The 21,084-nt window shown below is 39.4% G+C and overlaps 4 protein-coding genes and 1 pseudogene across 4 annotated transcripts; 2 read left to right on the top strand and 3 right to left on the bottom strand.

Annotated features, from left to right (window-relative positions):
• Positions 1-271: 271 nt before the first annotated feature.
• On the bottom strand, positions 272-5,840 carry LOC120426063 (mitochondrial-processing peptidase subunit beta). The gene is made up of 4 exons (XM_039590749.2): positions 5,780-5,840; positions 5,628-5,718; positions 4,160-5,374; positions 272-602 (listed from the first exon to the last, which is right to left on the bottom strand). The coding sequence occupies exons 2-4, from the start codon at positions 5,694-5,696 to the stop codon at positions 462-464; spliced, it is 1,425 nt and encodes a 474-aa protein (XP_039446683.1). The 5' UTR covers positions 5,697-5,718; positions 5,780-5,840; the 3' UTR covers positions 272-461.
• A 7,599-nt stretch (positions 5,841-13,439) lies between these two features.
• LOC120426069 (2-(3-amino-3-carboxypropyl)histidine synthase subunit 2-like) lies at positions 13,440-15,133 on the bottom strand. Its single transcript, XM_039590752.2, has 2 exons — positions 14,825-15,133; positions 13,440-14,760 (listed from the first exon to the last, which is right to left on the bottom strand). The coding sequence occupies exons 1-2, from the start codon at positions 14,972-14,974 to the stop codon at positions 13,504-13,506; spliced, it is 1,407 nt and encodes a 468-aa protein (XP_039446686.1). The 5' UTR covers positions 14,975-15,133; the 3' UTR covers positions 13,440-13,503.
• Positions 15,134-16,135: 1,002 nt separating this feature from the next.
• Positions 16,136-18,203, top strand: LOC128093840 (26S proteasome regulatory subunit 6A-B-like; annotated as a pseudogene).
• On the bottom strand, positions 18,199-19,166 carry LOC120426061 (uncharacterized). The gene is made up of 3 exons (XM_039590747.1): positions 19,151-19,166; positions 18,953-19,089; positions 18,199-18,900 (listed from the first exon to the last, which is right to left on the bottom strand). The coding sequence occupies exons 1-3, from the start codon at positions 19,164-19,166 to the stop codon at positions 18,352-18,354; spliced, it is 702 nt and encodes a 233-aa protein (XP_039446681.1). The 3' UTR covers positions 18,199-18,351.
• A 281-nt stretch (positions 19,167-19,447) lies between these two features.
• On the top strand, positions 19,448-20,468 carry LOC120426064 (AT-rich interactive domain-containing protein 2-like). The gene is made up of 3 exons (XM_039590750.2): positions 19,448-19,887; positions 19,947-20,244; positions 20,305-20,468. The coding sequence occupies exons 2-3, from the start codon at positions 19,948-19,950 to the stop codon at positions 20,356-20,358; spliced, it is 351 nt and encodes a 116-aa protein (XP_039446684.1). The 5' UTR covers positions 19,448-19,887; position 19,947; the 3' UTR covers positions 20,359-20,468.
• Positions 20,469-21,084: the final 616 nt, after the last annotated feature.

The raw sequence follows: 21,084 nt of genomic DNA on the forward strand, positions 1-21,084 counted from the left end.
ATGCAAATTGTAAACATCTTCCCAACGCCACCGCAGCATCGGTTTGCAAAACCCACAACAACGACAACGACGCTGTGACGAAGACGCGATGGGAAATCCTTTCGAATGCACTTTAGCGCATCACAAGTGTGGGGGTTGTTGTGTCGTCGTTGTTGACGTCAAAGACGCTTCTCAGCAAGGCTTCAACCAGATATCAGTCATCATCGATTTTACGCAACCAACGGCAGCAGCAAAAGGGATTACTTCTTCAACGGGTTCAACAACGATTACATTTGTTTGTGTGTGTGTTTTGGTTGTATTTATTTAGAGTTAATATTTTCCAGCAAAATTTTCAACTATTTTTGAATGAATGATCTGCCGCTCTTTTTTTGCTCTGCTCGTCGTTTTTGTTTCGTTCTGCTTCTCACGCTGCTTTTTCCTATTTTACGATTTTTTTTCTCTCTTCCAAAGAAGGCAGAAATTTACACTCGGACCCAGTACATCGAGCTGCGGATGCGCATGTAGTCGGGCAGGTTCTCAATGGGGCCGACGGCGGCGATGGCCGGGCAGCGGTCGAAGATGTACTTCATCGCGACGTCGCGCACGTTCTGGGCGTTGACGTTCTGTAGAAAGAGAAAAAAAGAAGGTTAAAGAGAGAAAATGCAATTTAAATTGCAGTATACAAAAGGTAAACAAGACATAAATTTTGAAAATATCGTTTTCGAAAAGAACGGACCCTATTCTGATATCCGCTCAGTGTTCTACGTGTACCTACTAAAATATTTAAAATGCTTTCAACCATGATAAAGCAGGCCTTGGGAAAGAACTGTCAAAAAAGTGCTAAATTTGCTTCGGACCAGCGTGCGATTGTTTCCTTCTCTCACACTGTATTAGTATTCTAACGTGGTTTTGTGCAACGAAATCTAAAATGTCTCCAAAAAAGTCTCCACAGATAAAACTAGTTCTTCGGTCAATTTCGTTTATAGGCTGACATTAGTTTTATTTCTAGCTAAGGGAGAGCCGCTTGTACACAAGGCTCGTTATGTTGCTAAGTAGCTCAACGGTATGATTTGATAAATTCGTGGAGAACATAACCTCACCTATACATTTTTACAGGTCAGCGAGGCATTGGCTGCCGATGCCGCGTCGTCCCTTGGAAGGCCACCCGGAGTCCAATTGACCAGGACGAGTGGAATAGGTCTTTTACGCTTTCTCCTGAAGCAGAGCTCGTCGTTATGAGCTTAGATTGAGCTCGGTCTCGGAGAAAGACCTGCCTACCACCGGACGGATAACTCGGATGCGGATGATATCAAACAGCGAAAGTTTGAGACAGCCCCCAAGCACAACGGCGCTCCCAGCAAAGTGGTTCATGGTGGTGGTAAATATCGCAAGCACGCCCAAAGCACTAATGAGAAACATGCCCGCAAGCGGACTGACCGGAGATCAACAAAAGGGACACGAAGCGAGTTTTGCACAGCGTGACTAAACTTAATGCTCCAAACCCTAAGAGCAGTGACCAGAGCGGACCAGTGATTCAAGCAGAGCACATCCGCAAGCGGACTGATCAAGAGGCGTCCAAAAAGGTAAACCAGGACTATGAAGGCATCGAGCATGTCGCCTACCCGATCCAGCATGGGCAATCACGCAAGCGTAGTAACAGCGCATCAGGTAGGACCAATCATGCTGAGCACACCAACGTGCGGACAACAAAGGCTATCCAGATCGCAAGTTGATTGATCAAAGCGCATCCGGCCAGGCCGAGAAAAGTGTTCAAGACCCCAAGCCGACTTCCACACTGCTGAACAGGACCCCAAGCGTAGTGACCTGTAGTAACCATGAAACTCTCAGCCAGGCCTTGATGTCCATGCCCATGTCTTATAGCTTTGCTGCAAATCCTCTATTGGCTTGTCCGTTTTGGCGTCATTTGATCCGTCTTGGGGTCCCATAAGTCGCGATTCAAACTTATGCAGTTTAGTTAAGTACTTCAAAAGTTATGCTAAAAAAACGATTTTAACAAAAGTCCGGAAGATTGTAAAAAGGGTGGTTTTTGTAAGAAAACCCGGCATGTTATACATTTTTAGAAAGGTATTTAAAAGACCTTTCCATTGCGTCCAAGACATTGAAGATCTGACAACCCTATCAAAAGTCATAAGCACCTAAGTGTTATTTATGCACTTTTTCGAAGCCGGATCTTAGAAATGTTGATGAAAACGTTGTCCAGATCTATCATGCGACCTTTGGATAGGTAATGGATAGGAATTGGAGATTTGACTACTCTATCATAAGTTGTAAGCACATAAGTGCCCTGAAATATGAAGATCTGACTACCCAGTCTGAATGAATGAATGAATTATGAGTCAAATTCATAGAAATTTTAAAGGTCCGCCCTATTTTGGATTATTACCTTTTAAATGTGAGGAGGGCACCAACCACCTAAGGGTGGATTAAGTAACGTTTTTGATTATTTTTTTGCCCTTTGGGAGGGGGAATGTAAACCTTGGATGTAAACAAGCAGCTTATCTCACTCTTACTTAACGTGAACTGACACTAGCAAGTGGGATAGACTGTTGGTTTACATCCAAGGTTTCACCAATTTGAAAGTTAGCTCCTGAAGATTTACGAATTTATTGAGTCTCGTTAAACGCAAAAAAATAAGTTCTAAATTAATATTTGGAAAAAAAAAACCAAGTTATTAAATTGAATCAACATTAAAAACTTTTGTTGAATTTATTTTAAATGAAATTTTAATCAAACCCAACATAAAATTTCCTCATTTTTTCTAACTTTTCCAGGTCAAATAAAATCTTAAGTGCTTTGAAAGCCTTCTCGTCACCACCGTGCACATCGAAGCTGTCACCAATCACCTACCAATTTCGTCCGATCAATGGTTTCGAAGGCCCGGCTTCAGTTCCACAAAAACTGCGAGAACTCTTCTTCCTTCGTCAATACAATGCTTCCACTTCAACAGCAGTAGATTCTCCCGAAAACATCAATGATCAAAGATTACTGTGAATAGGAGAACTTTGCTCCGCTTCTTTAAGGGTAGTTGTTGGTTTTGAAAAAATCATGATGTTATCTATCTATATATATAAAAAATTTCGACGGTTTTGTTCGAACGCGAATCAGTTCAATACGGAGCGTCGGATCGAGGTGCTTTTTGTTGCGTTGGGTTCGTAGAAGCCCAAGGAAGGTTCTTAAGCTAACTAATTGACACTTTGGCCACTCTGGAACCGATTCCGGAGCATCGGCAAATTGTATGGAGAAAGTTACGTAAAATCATATTTTGATCACAGGAGGCTGAATAGGCAAAAAATCAAAAAAACGTCAACAAACGAAAAAAGGCAGAACGAAGTTTGTCGGGTAAGGCTTGTTTGATTTATAAAACACATAAAAATGTATGTAACAACTTACGAACCCAACTAAAGAATAAGTCCATTTGGTCAATATAAAATTCAACCTAACAAGCAACAAGAGCTGGTAAACCTGCTTACATTAAAATTTTAGAGTACGAAATGGATGGGCAGTGTAGAAAGAAGAAGTGCAGCGCGTTGATCAGGAACCTGAGAACGCAGCGAAGTGAGGGGTGGACGATAAAGACGCTGAATCAAGTCTATAATTGTGAAGAGTAATTTGCCATGTGTCGCATGATTCATTGAAAAGAAACGTCTCAAACTGTAAATAGTTCTTCATAGAAATTTTACAAAACAAACCCATAAGCTCAGACGAATTTTATGATCGAGCCGTGGTTGAGAGCGCATCAATAGTGAACAGTACCACATTGGGGTTTTGTAGGAGCGGGTTCAGTGAATTGAATGGATGACTGCTATACCGTACATTGCAAAACGGAATCTGCGGCAGACGATCTATAGCAACATCCAGTTACTCCTTGGATTCTAGTTTCAGCCGAGCTCCAAATTCGGTATTGGTCGGCTATCACGGAATTAACTCTATCCCAAATCGAACATTTCTGTCCTAAAAGCACAATCGTCAATACAATGATTTCGTTACCAGAAAAACTAATTTAGTCCGAAAGACTGGTGTGAAAAATAGAGTTGATCATAATACCGCTGACGTTCCAAGTACTTGAAATCTACGTCGGTTTTTGAGAAGGGCACTTTTAGCTAAAGTCTAAGCATTCTGAGCGTAGGAACGTAGGAATATCTCGGGGTTTGACACTTACGTCGATGCGCTTCTCCAGCTCGTGCAGCGGAATCCGACGGTTGTAGCACAGCATCTGGCGACCGATGTCCTCGCAGATCGGCGTCGTGCCGTCCAGCTGCAGCAGCATGTTCGTCTTCAGCAGGTTCTTGGCGCGGTCGACCTCGCTGTCGGTGACCATCGTGCACAGGCGCATCCACTCGTTCTGCAGGTTGAACACCATGTCCTCGCACTTGAGCGGATCGCACACGAAGTAGATGCCCCACAGGCCGGTATCCTTGTAGCACGTGTTGAACGACTGGAAGCTGTGGCACAGGTTGTCCTCGGCGGCGGCCGCGGCCAGCTTGGACGCATTGTTGGCGCCACCACCCTGCGAGCGATCCCACGCGCCGATCAGCGTGTTGGCCACCATCAGCGGAACGTTGTCCTGGTCGGTCCAGCCGCAACCCTCGACGGCAATGGCGACGTGCGCCAACGGGAGCGAATCATCGCGGACGCGCACTTCCGAACCGGTGAATCGGCACGGCGTCAGGGCGGGGGCCTTTCCGTCGAAGGTGCTGCCAACCTTTCCGAGGCTGGACTCGGCCAGCTTGACCAGATCTCCGTGCTTGACGCCACCGGCCGCGGCCAGGACGATGCGCGGTGCCTTGTAGTGCGAATCGATGTAGGCCTGCAGGTCGGCCTTGCCAATCGACTGGATGTTCTTGGTCGGCCCAAGGATGGTGTTTCCGAGGGGAGTTCCCTGGTAGGCGGTCGCGTGCAGATGGTCAAAGACCACTTCCTGCAGGTTGCTCTCGACCTCCTGCATCTCGCGCAGAATCACACCCCGCTCGCGCTCGATTTCCGCCTCACCCAGCTTCGAGTTCTGGATGATGTCGGACAGAACCTCCACCGCCTTCGGGACGTCCTTGGACAGACACTTGGCGTAGAAGACGGTCTGCTCGCGAGACGTGTACGCGTTCAGGTGCGCGCCCATATTCTCCACCTCTAGCTCCAGGTCGGTCTGGGAACGCTTGGCCGTACCCTTGAAGGCCATGTGCTCCAGGAAGTGCGCGACGCCGTTATTACGGGCATCCTCGTACCGCGATCCGGCATCGATCCACAGCCCAACGGTCGCCGTCTGCGAGCCGGAATCCTCACTGGCCACACGCAGTCCACTGTCCAGCTGGGTCACCTCCGTCGGCGGAACATTGACCAGCGCAGCCCGGAAGTCAGCCGCATTCGACGACTTGAGACGCTGCAAAAAAAAAAAGCAAAAAACGGTTCCCCGATTAAAACTCTAACCTCAAACCAACAACAAACAACATAAATCCGGATTTAAACCGTATTTCCCACAAATCAACCTTCAACCCACAAAAACCAAACTTCCAAACGACAACCAATCACCAAATCCGTCCGGAAATCCGAATCCTTCCAACAAATCGAAACATTACGTAATTTACAAAATTTTCTCCTGCCTTACGCAAAATGTCGGAACAGTTTGAACTCACCTGGAACAGCTGCTGGGAGCCGCGGCCGTACACCCGCAGGCTGCCGGACAGTTTTAGCAACGAGGCCATTTCCGGTGGTTAAAACAAGGTCCTGGAAGAAGGGGGAGTTTTTGGTTCGTTTTAGCAGGCAGAAAATTTTGAAGGAGGCTCACTTTTCTCGCGATCGTCGTCTCGCGCGGACTGCGATTTTTGCTGGGAGTGACAGATGATGAAAGAGGAGTTTGCTGATGTCTCGGGTTTTGACGGAAAGCAAAGGTTTGACGTTTGAGTCGATGAACAAAAATCATCATCATCATCGGGGGGTGATGCAGGGAAATCAGAGACAATGATAAAAGACATGCTAGAGATTTCTGATACTTTTATTTTTTAGGCTGAGTACGGAGATCGGTGGAAACGCGGTCAAGAAATGATGAGAATTCTTCCCAGTCACGAAATTTTCTAGCAGAGCTGGTTCTGCCAGAAAAATTTTAGAATTTTTAAATTTTAAAATTCTGAAATTCTCAAATTTTCAAATTCTTAAATTCTTAAATTCTCAAATTCTTAAATTCTTAAATTCTTAAATTCTTAAATTCTTAAATTCTTAAATTCTTAAATTCTTAAATTCTTAAATTCTTAAAACCTTAAATTCTTAAATTCTTAAATTCTTAAATTCTTAAATTCTTAAATTCTTAAATTCTTAAATTCTTAAATTCTTAAATTCTTAAATTCTTAAATTCTTAAATTCTTAAATTCTTAAATTCTTAAATTCTTAAATTCTTAAATTCTTAAATTCGTAAATTCTTAAATTCTTAAATTCTTAAATTCTAAAATTCTTAAATTCTTAAAATCTTAAATTCTTAAATTCTTAAATTCTTAAATTCTTAAATTCTTAAATTCTTAAATTCTTAAATTCTAAAATTCTTAAATTCTTAAATTCTTAAATTCTTAAATTCTTAAATTCTTAAATTCTTAAATTCTTAAATTCTTAAATTCTTAAATTCTTAAATTCTTAAATTCTTAAGGGTGCACAGCAACGAAGGAAGTTGTTGTCTTCTTATACCAAAATTGTCAAACTTACGAACCCAATCCTGCAACTACGGGATTGTAAAATTAATGAAACTTTGCTGTAAATTACTTGGTGGACAGTACTTTAGGGGATGAATAAAAAAATATTTCGATAGTACCCGAAGTTTTTAAGATACTAAAATGTCTGTAACAAAAATCTGGGTGCAAAAGCTCTGGTTGATGTGCACCGTTAAATTCTTAAATTCTTAAATTCTTAAATTCTTAAATTCTTAAATTCTTAAATTCTTAAATTCTTAAATTCTTAAATTCTTAAATTTTTAAATTCTTAAATTCTTAAATTCTTAAATTCTTAAATTCTTAAATTCTTAAATTCTTAAATTCTTAAATTCTTAAATTCTTAAATTCTTAAATTCTTAAATTCTTAAATTCTTAAATTCTTCAATTGGGTCCTAAAATGAAGCTTAGATTGCTGATATTATTGTTTACAGCGATAAAGCTTATTTTTCTGAGTACAATAACCCTTTGTACGACCACAAAGAGTTTAAAATGGATTTTTAAATCAATTTTGAAAAATTTACCTCGCGGTTCTTCTTGACAGAAAAGCTCCTACTTGACAGCTCGTTCCAAGGGGACCATAGTTGATCCATCGAAAAAATGTTGTCGTGTCAAAAAAAATGTTTGCATTAAAATGAAAAAAAGTGATTAGAAATGGTTTTTAATCGTGTTTTTTAACGTTGTACATAAAAATTTACTTGGGGCTTTAGTACCCAATTCTTAAATTCTAAAATTCTTAAATTCCTAAATTCTTAAATTCTTAAATTCTTAAATTCTTAAATTCTTAAATTCATAAATTCTTAAATTCTTAAATTCTTAAATTCTTAAATTCTTAAATTCTTAAATTCTTAAATTCTTAAATTCTTAAATTCTTAAATTCTTAAATTCTTAAATTCTTAAATTCCTAAATTTTTCAATTCTTAGATTCTTAAATTCTTAAATTCTTAAATTCTTAAATTCTTAAATTCTTAAATTCTTAAATTCTTAAATTCTTAAATTCTTAAATTCTTAAATTCTTAAATTCTTAAATTCTTAAATTCTTAAATTCTTAAATTCTTAAATTCTTAAATTCTTAAATTCTTAAATTCTCAAATTCTTAAATTCTTAAATTCTTAAATTCTTAAATTCTTAAATTCTTAAATTCTTAAATTCTTAAATTCTTAAATTCTTAAATTCTGAAATTCTGAAATTCTTAAATTCTTAAATTCTTAAATTCTTAAATTCTTAAATTCTTAAATTCTTAAATTCTTAAATTCTTAAATTCTTAAATTCTTAAATTCTTAAATTCTTAAATTCTTAAATTCTTAAATTCTTAAATTCTTAAATTCTTAAATTCTTAAATTCTTAAATTCTTAAATTCTTAAATTCTTAAATTCTTAAATTCTTAAATTCTTAAATTCTTAAATTCTTAAATTCTTAAATTCTTAAATTCTTAAATTCTTAAATTCTTAAATGAGCAACTCTCTACGAAATCGGCCGATTTCGACCATTTTTATTTTTTGTATTTTTTTATTTGACTCAAACTTTGTGGGGGCCTTCCCTATGACCAAATAAGCTATTTTGTGTCATTGGTTCACCCATACAAGTCTCCATACAATTTTGGCTGCTGTCCATACAAAAATGGTAGGTAAATATTCAAACAGCTGTAACTTTTGAGTGAATTTTCTGATCAATTTGGTGTCTTCGGCAAAGTTGTAGGTATTGTTGAGGACAATTGAGAAAAAAATAGGTACACGGAAAAAAAATTGCAGATTTTTTTATCAACTTTTTTTTCACTAAAGCTCAATTTCCCAAAATACGTATTTTTTGATTTTCGAGATTTTTTGATATGTTTTAGGGGAATAAAATCCGCAACTTTTGAGCTATAGAGAAACATGGTCAAAAAATCTGCCGCCAAGTTATGATTTTTTGAAAAAATAGTGATTTTTGGAAAAAAATCCAAATTTCATGCAAAAACAAATTTGAAATCAATTTTTAATGCAAAATTGAATTTGCAATCGAAAACTACTTTAAAATTTTTTTGATAAAGGGCTTCGTTTTCAAGATATAGGCACCGAAAGTTTGATTTAAGCAAAATATTGGCAGTTTTTCGATTTTTAAAAATAGTGACCATGAGCGACCAATTCTAAACATATTTTTTTTGAAAAGTTCAGAAAATTTGCTATAAAATTGTCTAAGAGACATTGAAGATTGGACCTCCGGTTGCTGAGATACAGCCGCTTTAAGAAAAAGAAACACGAAAATTGAAGTTTTCTAAGTCTCACCAAAACAACCCACCATTTTCTAATGTCGATATCTCAGCAACTAATGGTCCGATTTTCAATGTTAATACATGAAAAATTCGTGAAATTTTCCGATCTTTTCGATAAAAATATTTTGAAAAAAATTAAATCAAGACTAACATTTTAAATGGGCGTAATATTCAATGTTTGGCCCTTTTAAAATGTTAGTCTTGATTTAATTTTTTTCAAAATATTTTTATCGAAAAGTTCGGAAAATTTCACGAATTTTTCATGTATTAACATTGAAAATCGGACCATTAGTTGCTGAGATATCGACATTAGAAAATGGTGGGTTGTTTTGGTGAGACTTAGAAAACTTCAATTTTCGTGTTTCTTTTTCTTAAAGCGGCTGTATCTCAGCAACCCGAGGTCCAATCTTCAATGTCTCTTAGACAATTTTATAGCAAATTTTCTGAACTTTAAAAAAAAAATATTTTTAGAAATGGTCGCTCATGGTCACTATTTTTAAAAATCGAAAAACTGCCAATATTTTGCTAAAATCAAACTTTCGGTGCCTATATCTTGAAAACGAAGCCCTTTATCAAAAAAATTTTAAAGTAGTTTTCGATTGCAAATTCAATTTTGCATTAAAAATTGATTTCAAATTTGTTTTTGCATGAAATTTGGATTTTTTCCAAAAATCACTATTTTTTCAAAAATTCATAACTTGGCGGCAGATTTTTTGACCATGTTTCTCTATAGCTCAAAAGTTGCGGATTTTAGTCCCCTAAAACATATCAAAAAATCTCGAAAATCAAAAAATACGTATTTTGGGAAATTGAGTTTTAGTGAAAAAAAAGTTGATAAAAAAATCTGCAAATTTTTTTTTCCGTGTACATATTTTTTTCTCAATTGTCCTCAACAATACCTACAACTTTGCCGAAGACACCAAATTGATCAGAAAATTCACTCAAAAGTTACAGCTGTTTGAATATTTACATACCATTTTTGTATGGACAGCAGCCAAAATTGTATGGAGACTTGTATGGGTGAACCAATGACACAAAATAGCTTATTTCGACGCCAACATTTCAAAAAGCATCATGTACAAACCATGCGTTTTGAGAAAAACGCATTTGAATGTTGAGCATCCATTTTCAATTCCCATTTTAATATAAAAGCAAAATAAGATGTTCTAATAATAACAAACGATAAAAACGTTGCTTTCATTGATACTTGATCATCAAAATTCAATAAAACATTATTTCCGTCGTTTTATTTAAGAAAAACAAACATAACTCCTTTTGAAATCACCAACGTCTATATCACCCTGCTGGCATTGGAGGGAGCGCTTTGTTATGATTCGTTTTTCTTCGCCGAATGCACATGGCGCTTTGTTCATGATGCTTTTTTTCCGTCACGAGGTTTATGTAGTCTTTTGTTTGACAGGTTGACAGGGCTATATAAACAGGGACTGCTGATGGCAGAGATTTTGTTTATGTTACTTTATTTAAAATCATGATTAAACAGCCTTTACTGAAGTAACTTTTGCTCATTTTTGGTGGAGAGGTAGCTTATTAGGAGTACTTTTAGAATATGCATTAACCCAGAAAGTGTCAAAATGTACATGATGCCTTTTGAAATGTTACCGTCGATTTGGTCACAGGAAAGGCCCCCACAAAGTTTGAGCCAAATCAAAAAATACAAATAAAATCCATTTCCGGTTTTGGTAGAGAATTGCTCAAATTCTTAAATTCTTAAATTCTTAAATTCTTAAATTCTTAAATTCTTAGATTCTTAAATTCTGAAATTCTTAAATTCTTAAATTCTTAAATTCTTAGATTCTTAAATTCTTAAATTCTTAAATTCTTAAATTCTTAAATTCTTAAATTCTTAAATTCTTAAATTCTTAAATTCTTAAATTCTTAAATTCTTAAATTCTTAAATTCTTAAATTCTTAAATTCTTAAATTCTTAAATTCTTAAATTCTTAAATTCTTAAATTCTTAAATTCTTAAATTCTTAAATTCTTAAATTCTTAAATTCTTAAATTCTTAAATTCTTAAATTCTTAAATTCTTAAATTCTTAAATTCTTAAATTCTTAAATTCTTAAATTCTTAAATTCTTAAATTCTTAAATTCTTAAATTCTTAAATTCTTAAATTCTTAAATTCTTAAATTCTTAAATTCTTAAATTCTTAAATTCTTAAATTCTTAAGTTCTTAAATTCTTAAATTCTTAAGTTCTTAAATTCTTAAATTCTTAAATTCTTAAATTCTTAAATTCTTAAATTCTTAAATTCTTAAATTCTTAAATTCTTAAATTCTTAAATTCTTAAATTCTTAAATTCTTAAATTCTTAAATTCTTAAATTCTTAAATTCTTAAATTCTTAAATTCTTAAATTCTTAAATTCTTAAATGTCGCCAGAAAATCAGACATATTTGGAGTCATATTTTAGGTTGGAAAAAAAATCCTTGACTTCAGAATTTTTAATTGTTGTTTATTTTTTATTTATTGATTTTTCTTGGATTTTCTTTTTTTTAATAAGAATTTCTTAGAATTTTTCAATTGGGTTCTCAAATTAAGCTTAAATTTGTGATATTATTAAAATTAATTTTTAAATCAATTTTAAAAAATTTACCTTAGGGCCCTTCTTGACAGAAAATGTCCTACTTATGTCAATTGACAGCTCGTTCCCCAATTGAAGCCCCCCCCCCCCCCCGAAATTTTTGGAAGACATATGGGAGAGTGGGAAGAAGAATAAAAGAAGAAAATTTCTTCTTACAGCCCCCCCGAACCAAAATTCTGCACTCCTGTTCCAAGGGTAGGTACCATAGTTAATCACAATGTTGATCCATCGAAAAAGACAACATTTCTCATTATTTTTGCATTAAAATGAAAAAAAAAATGATCAGAAGTTCTTTTTAATCATGTTTTTACCGTTCTACATAAACAATTACATAGGGATTTAGGGCTATATTGAAGCATTATTGAACATTTAAATTTTGGATGTTCTAAAGTTTCCAAAATTTCAATATTCATTTTTTTCAATTGCTGAAATGGCTGAATTTTGGATTATTTAAATTTTTAAATGTTTTAAATATGTATTGAATTATCAAACTTTAGATTTTTTTTTTATTTTTTTATATATTTTTTTTGCTATCCATGGGTTTTTAACTTTGTAATTTTGTTTTTTTTTTCCTTTTTGTAGGTATATTTGTATTTTTTATTTTAAAATTTCTAATTTTATTTTTTTAAGCTTCTAAATTTTTACTAAATATCTGAATATCATTTAATATTAAGATTCTGCTTTTTTAAAAGGCAATTCAGTATTTTCAAAATTATTGATAAGTTCGACGGTAACATTTCAAAAAGCATCATGTACATTTTGACACTTTCTGGGTTATTGCATATTCTGAAAGTACTCCTAATAAACTACCTCTCCACCAAAAATGAGCAAAAGTTACTTCAGTAAAGTCTGTTTAATCATGATTTTAAATAAAGTAACATAAACAAAATCTCTGCCATCAGCAGTCCCTGTTTATATAGCCCTGTCAACCTGTCAAACAAAAGACTACATGAACCTCGTGACGGAAAAAAAGCTACATGAACAAAGCGCCATGTACATTCGGCGAAGAAAAACGAATCATAACAAAGCGCCCCCCTCAATGACAGCAGGGTGATATCGACGTTGGTGATTTCAAAAGGAGTTATGTTTGTTTTACTCAAATAAAATTACGGAAATGATGTTTTATTGAATTTGGATGATCAAGTATCAATAAAAGCAACGTTTTTCATCGTTTGTTATTATTAGAACATCTTATTTTGCTTTTATATTAAAATGGGAATTGAAAATGGATGCTCAACATTCAAATGCGTTTTTCTCAAAACGCATGGTGTGTACATGATGCTTTTTGAAATGTTGGCGTCGAGTTATTTGACTTTTTCATCAAAAAATATATATTGCAAACATGCACGACACTTTTCGTTTCGGTAGCTGCGTATAATACCGCTTAGGAAAAATCGTGAAAAATTCGTGACCCTTTCCTCGACCGTTTCTTGACCTTCGTATCTGCTTTAATGCAAAATCTAGACGCTCCCTCTCTTTTGTTCTTCCGTTCGTAAAGCTGTTTCTTGACCCCTTTCTCTTTGGAGGTGCGTACTGTGCCTAAAAAGTGAATTACAAAAATCGGGAAATAATTCTGCAATTCGTTAAATTGAATTTAATACAGAGAACTGTTTCAAATTTCTTAATGAAGTTTTTTTCAACTTCAAGCAAAGAGAAACAACTATATTTTATTGTTTTTTTTTTATTTGGCTCTGAGGGTTTTTTTGTTCATTCGAAAAGGCAATGAAAATATTTAAAATCTCGATTGTCTGATCGATTTGATGTCTTCGGTAACGTTGTAGATATTGCTGTGTTTTTTTTTTAATTTGTGTGGAACTAAATGTTAACTTCCTGAACAAGAAAAAAATTTAAAAGATTAAGTCGTCTTCTCAGAGAATAAATGGAGTTTCTCAACTTCTAACAGAATAAAATATTTTTTTCCAACATCGTTAAATTGTTATTCAAAACCTCAAACCCCGTCACGTACTCACCCCTCCTTCGGATCATTCTCATACCGAATCGGCACCCCACTGCGACCCTCCTCAATCCGCGCCGGCTCGTCCCGTCCCAGATTCTGCTCCAACCCTTGCCATTCCCTGCCCTGAAAAACGTCCCCAGAACTAATCTGCGCCACCTCGTTCCTTCCACGTAGCTGCACATCCGTACACGATTCTCCATTGCCCACCTGGTCCTGGGTCGCCGCGTTCCGGATTTTTCCCGTTACCAAACTTACGTCCGCGGGGGCATTTTTTGCCGCTTCTTCGTCAAACGTTCGATGGAGGCGCCCCTCCGGCAGAATGTCCGCAAAGTCGGTGCTGTACCCGTCGGGGAATTGACCGGTCCAGGCCGGATTGAAGGCCAGTTCGCACTCAAACACGGACACGAGCGGCTTGAAAAAGTCCCGCGAGGTGAAGAGATCGTTTTCCGGACAACCGACGAGGACGAAGCAGTCGATTTCGGCGAAATTTGCCAACTTGGCCGGATTGATCTTGCCGACGGAGATGATGTAGCTGCGGATGCCGCGGGCCTTGGCCAGCCGTTGGATCCGGTTGACCACGTCCAGATAGCCGGAGGCCGTGAGGGTGGCCACGACGATGCCGAGCGAGGTCGCGTCCTTGCACTTTTCGATGTAGTAAAAGCGACGGCGCATCCAGCGCGAATCGAGCGGGTTGGCCTGCTGGAGCAGGCTCGTGGTCGGATCGAACCGGAACCATTGTTCCGCCCGGATTCCGTTGGCGGTGTTGAAGAAGCTCTGATTGTCGTGACCGATGAAGAGACAGACGGCGTCATCGAAGGACGCACCCCCCGGTAGCTTCCAACACAGCAGATCCGGTTGCTCCCCGGTCTTGGCCAACTGCCCCACGGTAACGTTCCGACCAGCTTCCTTCAATCGTTCCGCCACCTCCCCAACGCAATAATCGTAAGCAACGTCGTAAAACAGTCCCAGCCTGCTCCCCTCAAGCTCCCCCAGAACCTCCTTCACACCCTGGACCACGCTCCCAACATCCAGCGGACCGCGCAGGAACACGTACCGCGTCGGAAGCCGAACCGACCGGCTGAAGCAGGCGTGGCCAAAGTGAATCACGGCGTCGGCACCGACATGCGACGCGGCAACCTCGTCCACGCAGCAAGACCCGTACGAAGTGTCCCCCAGGATGAAGATTCCGGCGGTGGATGCGGATTGAAGCTCGTTGGCCACGATGGCGCTGAAGGGCAGGAGCACGTCCGGGAATTGCAGGGCGACCTAAAAAGATTTAAACCTCATCATAATGTTATCTTAAAATTAAACCACCCGGATACAAACCTACTTTTGTAAAGTTATTAGTACGAATCCATTGCACCAGGTGGTCCCGTTCGTCGGAATTCCAAAACGATTCCAAACCAATTTCCTCCGACGCAAACTGGTCCACCTGGCGCTCGATGGCGGCCGCATCACTCGAGCTAAACGCGGAGGTCATGATGAAGGTTCAATCACTGCACTAAATTCACATAAATTAAACCCAAAAAAAACTCAACAACTCAATCAAGTAAATCCAACGCAATAAAATTTGGGAGAAAACTTTGTGATGAAATTCGAGCGAGCTCGCACCAGTCGCATGTTTTTTGTTTACATCATCGGCGCGGGTTCGGTTTGATGATTGAATTTTTTGACAGCTCTGTCGACGAAGAGAGCGAACCGGTTCGATGGTGCGCAGGGCTGTGCCCGCTGAGTAGTGCAGGAGAATCATGTGAAAAGGGCGATTTTTGAACTTTCCCTGTTAGACTGAAGTCCGGCGGTCGGGCGATTCAAAGCGTTATCTCTCGACGTCGATTATGTCCTGCCATTTTCGAGCGTTTGTCGTGCGTTTTTCAGCGTTTGCAAAAAACTAGGCAGGCGGTGATGAAATTTGTGACAGATCAATTTTGACTTCGGTTTTCATTCCGATAAGTTTTTTTTTCCTTCAACTAAATTCTAAGATTAAAGTGCAACCGAGCAATTCCCCCCGCACGGGAACCGGACGCGGCCAATTGCGCTGAAGGAGACTATCGTCGCCGAAGATCTTTCCGGAGAAACCGCGACGAAGGGTGTGGATTCGCATCTCTGACCAAGAAGAGAACAGGCTGTGCCGACGAGGCGGTGGAGGAAGTGGTAAATAAATTCAGATTATATTTGTTCGTTATAATATTGTACTGAAACTTCTTTTCTTTTAGACGGAAACAAACTGTACCTGCTAGTCTGTGCCAATATTGGCAAGCAGAAGTAAGCCGAAGACGACAACAAAAACTGTAAAGATCAGTATTTATACAGAAAAAAATAAAAATGGGCTTGTTTGCAAATAAAATCTCTTGTATTTACACTTAATTAACACAAAAATCCGAAACGTGAGCACCCGACAATGGCAGGACAACCTAAATAACAAAGTCGCCCGAAAACGGCCCGACAACGGCCCGTCAACGTCGATTTTCTCAAACGTCGATTTCGACGATCGTCGGACAAAGTGTTGCATATACGCACGAAAAGGGCCCGAATTCCGTCGGACAAACCGACGGAATTCGGGCCGTTTTGTCGAGCCGTCCGGCGGTTTTCGGGCCGTTGTCGGCCCGGTCCGTCTGTCAGGGTTGCTACGGCAAATTCTGAAATGCCGCGCGGTGTGTACTTTTGGGAGGAACGGACCTCGGAACGGACAGTATTTTAGTGGATTTTAAAGGCTGATACAGAGCTCGGAAGGAACGCAAAACTTCACATTACAAAACGCCCAAGAAAAAGTCAAGAAAAGGGTCACGAACATGCTCACGAATAAACATTTCTTGTGCGGTACACCGCTGAAAAGGAACAGAAACTAAAAAAGGCGTTTGACGTTTCTACGCGCGGTGCTTGTTTGCTAAATGTTTCTATGAAAAACTAAAATATTTTGGATTTGCTTGCTTACATGAGATTGAAAATTTGATACGGGTGAATAATGTTGTATTCGATATAATAATATTAAAAATGCCTAATTGCCTTATAATGCCGAATCTCAAATCGCAGAATTTTGAAATAATAAGGACTGATCTAGGACGGATTTTTTTTTTGCTCCAGAAATGAAGTAAACTAAAGGAAAAATCCAAACAACTACCTATCAATCAATATTCTTGCAGAAAAAAAGTGATTTATTGCGCAATTCCCACTTACTTGGAATTCGCACTAATTTGATGCTATCGATCGCACTACTGCGACTAGTAAAAATTGTTCTCGCTAGTTTTTTAGCTGTCAATCGCAGTTTTAAAAGTGCGAATGTCCAGTTTGGTGTAAAATGCGACTGGAAATCTAAACAAACAACCACCCAGTCAAATCAATCCGAATTCTGAAACGGAATCTAATTAGAATCGTACACAAATTCCGTTTCAAACGCAACAACCGGTTCGAACACGGAACCGGTTGTTGCGTTTGAAACGGAATTTGTATACGATTCTAATTAGATTTCGTTTCAGAATTCGGATTGAGTTAACTGGGCAATGGTTGCCTAGTTTTTCAAATTCAAGTTGTCAAAAGTGCGAAAGAAAAGTTCGGGAGAAATCCAAATTAAAGTGCAAAAATCAAACTCAAAAATTTGTAAACACAGAAATTGAGAATTACAGAAATGAAATAATAAATTCAAAAACACGCATTTAAAAAAATAATTAAGGAATATAAAAAAATAAATGAGTCATGCTAGATCCGAACTATATTATTATCAAGATATCTGTGAAAATGTGTTCAAATCACGAGGTGGTCACTCCAAATATATTGCATTTATTTCATAAGTTGATCCGTATGTGCATCCATATTCACGTGTATACACGACTCCTCTATGAATTTTATTTCAGTGTTTTTACAGCTGTCATCGCAAAGGCGCGCACTGCTGATTGTTTACAAATAAAAAAAATCCCTTCAATTTTGCTGTTCTCCGGCCACATTGTTTGGATTGCAAGGCACGCTATGTTGAATTCCGAGGAGTAATCGGGACGGGATACCAAGTTCAGTAGGAACCGATCGAGCTGCTGGACGTGAACCCGCAGGAGACGAAAGACGGCCGTGCGGTGGTGGTATTGGACTACCAGCGGAAGGGCAAGCGCCCCGTCATCAAGACGACACGGCAGACGTACTTTTTGCTCGTGATTGGCCTGGTTGTTTCGGAGAAGCTCAAGCTGGGCGATGAGAGTGAACAAGGACTTGTACGTCGTACCTCATCCTGGAGACACTTCCGGCCGAGTATGACGCGCGCGTCAAGGCGATGGAGGTGGACGAACGGCCCACCAAGCAATACTCGGACATTGGCGGGTTGGACAAGCAAATCCAGGAACTAATTGAGGCCGTTGTGCTGCCGATGACGCACAAGCACATGTTCAAGAACCTGGAAATTCATCCGCCGAAGGGAGTGCTGCACGCTTTCGGCTGGTACCTGTGTGAAGCAAATAAAGTCGACCTTCCTGAAGCTGGCCGGAGACAGTGCCAAGCTCGTCCGGGACGCGTTTGAACTAGCCAAGGAAAAGTCGCCAGCGATTACGCTGCAGACGCATCTAACTGTTTCATATGCATGTTTTAAATTTATTTTACCTAATTTGGTCACCTGGAGTTCAATGAGAGACGAACATTGAAGTTACTTGGATTTTCTTTTTATTTGTGGTTTCAGCTGTATTTTTTTGTATTTATTGTTAAATATGATGAAAAAAAAAACAATAATCATAGGGTACGGTTTTTATTTGCCGAATTTGTCATTTGTCTGACCATGTGCAGAAGCACCTTAAAGATGCGCGTGGGACCCTTCTGCTGGAGGATTTTGTAAATCCACATTATTGGCCTTCACCTTCGCTTGAACTCCATCATCCGCTTCATTCAAATATTTAGACTTTTAATCTTCGTAACCTCGTGGTCACTTCCAATCCACGGCAGCGACCGTGCCGTGACCTTCCGCTTTTCCTCACGCTTCTCCCCGTTATCCGCCGTCGAACTGTCCGACTCAAAACCCTCACCCCCTTCCCCATTCTCACTGCCAATGCTGTACGAATCCGACGAATCCGTCACGTCCACGGCTGTTGACGAAAATTCCGCCCGAAATTCAGCCAACTCTTCAACACCGCCCACACAATCTCCGCAAATCTTCGTCAACTTATCCCAGCTGTTGATCTCAACCCCTAAACAATCCCGCACCGTTTGCACCTCATCCGCCACGCTCCCGCCGCCGCCCGGAAACAACTCGACCAACGCCACCCCGCCATCCGCCTTCAAGCAGAACCGGCACACGTCCTCGTCTTCCTTGTCCTCCAGCCCGTTCTCGACGTAACTGTTGTAGTGCAGGTATCGCGTCCGGAAGGCGTGCTGTGCGTTGACGCGTTCGGCACAGCCGGCGCAAATCCGCACCGTCGGATCGACCTCCGGTGAAATCTGCGAAGGCAGAACGATTAGAAATGAAGCAAAAGATCGGAGGATTACTCACCCCAAGTCCGAGGCAGTCGGTGGTCTTGTCGGCAATTTCTGGGTCGGAGCGCAGATCCGCACTGGGCTTCTTGCACAGATTGCTGGTGGATTGCGGGGAAGGTTGTTGCGAGGATCGGTTCCGCAAGTGAAAAAAACCTCAAGCTCGAAAAATATTAGAGCGGTGACAGTTTGTAAACGAAGGAAACAAACAAGTGACAGTTCTTAACTGTCATTATCCACACTGAACAAAATGTTGTGCCGAATATCGTGCAGGTGAATAATATTTACCTATATTTACGATATTTACGGAATATTTACGGAAGTAAATCCAATGCACTACGGATCAACCTTGTGCCCAACCCCGTGGTTCAAATAACTTGGAAAATAACACTTAAGTGCATATAAATTTCGATAGGGTTATCAGATCTTCAATATTTAGGGCTCATTGAAAAGGTCTTTTGATTACCCATACAACGTTGGGTCGCATGACAGATACACACAAAAAAATATTACGATAATGACAAAAGTAACTTACTTTTGAATTAAAAAGTTGTTAAAATTTGCTACATTAAAAGTTTTTTTCTTGTTTTGAAAATGAAAACTTTTACTGCTACAGTTTTTGAAAATCTCATTGCTCACTGATTTAAAAGTTTTTACTTTTAATTCGACTGTAAAATTTCTTTCATTTTGACGTTCTCGTGTAACCGTGTACGCCTAAGTCGCAAATGTAAACAAACACTTTGGTGGGTCCGGTGGTGCTGGTGAGTCTAGGACGCAAAGCAAAGCCGACCGCGGCAGCAGCCAGGACTCGGACGCAGAAACCTTCGTGAGCCAAACAGCAGCAGCGGAACGCCTTCGAAGGAGGGTGGTGCAGGAGCGGGACGAGGTCGTGTGCTCGAAAAAGAACAAGGCCAGCTTCCTGCAGGAACTGCAGCTGTTCCACGGCCGGAATGCGTAAGAAGGAAGCTTGGGTGTTTTGTGGGGTTTGTGATTGATTTTGTTTGTTTTTGTAGGATGAGAGGTAGGAATGTGGATTCGCACCGGTTGTATTGGGTGGTGGTGGCCCGGGATTGGTGGTTGAAGGTCAATTCGCGTGAGGACTGGGGCGAGATCATCGAGGAGATGGCGCTGCCGAAGCGTTGCGTGAACAACGAGATTGCGTTGAAGAAGATTAACTTCCGGTTTTTGGACATGTACGCGAATGTTTATTTTCACGATGGGCCTCCGACGAAGAGGAGGACGACGAAAAGCTACATAATCGGAGGTGGTCAGCGCAGATGTTGCACTCGGTGCCGGCGGTTTACAGCACCGGTGAGTATTGAGAATGTGTGCAGTGGCTAGCCAACTTCACTTACTTTCCATCTCTTTTAGCAACTTCCCGCCCACAAACACTCACGTCGCGACGGCGCAGCTTCAGCCGAATGAATCTGGACAGTGAGCCAAAAAAAAAAATGTGTCATTCTCGTAGTAGGATTACGTGCTCAAAATCGAACTCCGTACCGAGGGCCTCATCAACTCCATGTTCCGGATGCGCTTCCAGGATCGGGAACTCCCCGTTCAGGCACTTTACTTTCCAGCCGGGAAACGTCGACCACCTTCCCGAATCAATGGCCAACTCCTCCAAGACTGTCCTGATTGAGGCTGGAAACGTGACCATCGTGTTACACTGCTGTCGCGCGTCGAAGCCTCCATCCGGAACCGTCCAGCCTGGGGTATTCGGAAGTGATCGGTGGCGTATCGTATGAAGCAGAAGCTAGTGGAGAAGCGTTAAATACAAAAAAAAAGTGTTTTCCTAACATATACTGTTTAAATTTTTTTCAATAAATGTAAAAAACCAAGCACATTTTTCTGAAATTATCCCTGTAGTGCTAAATGTTGTGTATTCTTGCCATAAAAGGTTTCTTTTCCAATTAAAAGTTAAAATACTTTTAACAATACAACGATTTTGATCCATAAATGCATGGTAGTATCAAAAACTTTCCAACTTTTAAATTGAAAAGTTTGAACTTTCTACGAATATTCACCAACGCGAACTTTTAATCCAACGAACGATCTTTTTAAATTTAGAGTAATTTTTCTTTGTGTGTACGAACAACGATCCAGCCTCCAAAACGTGTATAAATTACACTTAAGTGCTTAAAACTTTTGATA

Source organism: Culex pipiens, chromosome 1 (assembly GCF_016801865.2).
Source record: "Culex pipiens pallens isolate TS chromosome 1, TS_CPP_V2, whole genome shotgun sequence".
Lineage (NCBI taxonomy): Eukaryota > Metazoa > Arthropoda > Insecta > Diptera > Culicidae > Culex > Culex pipiens.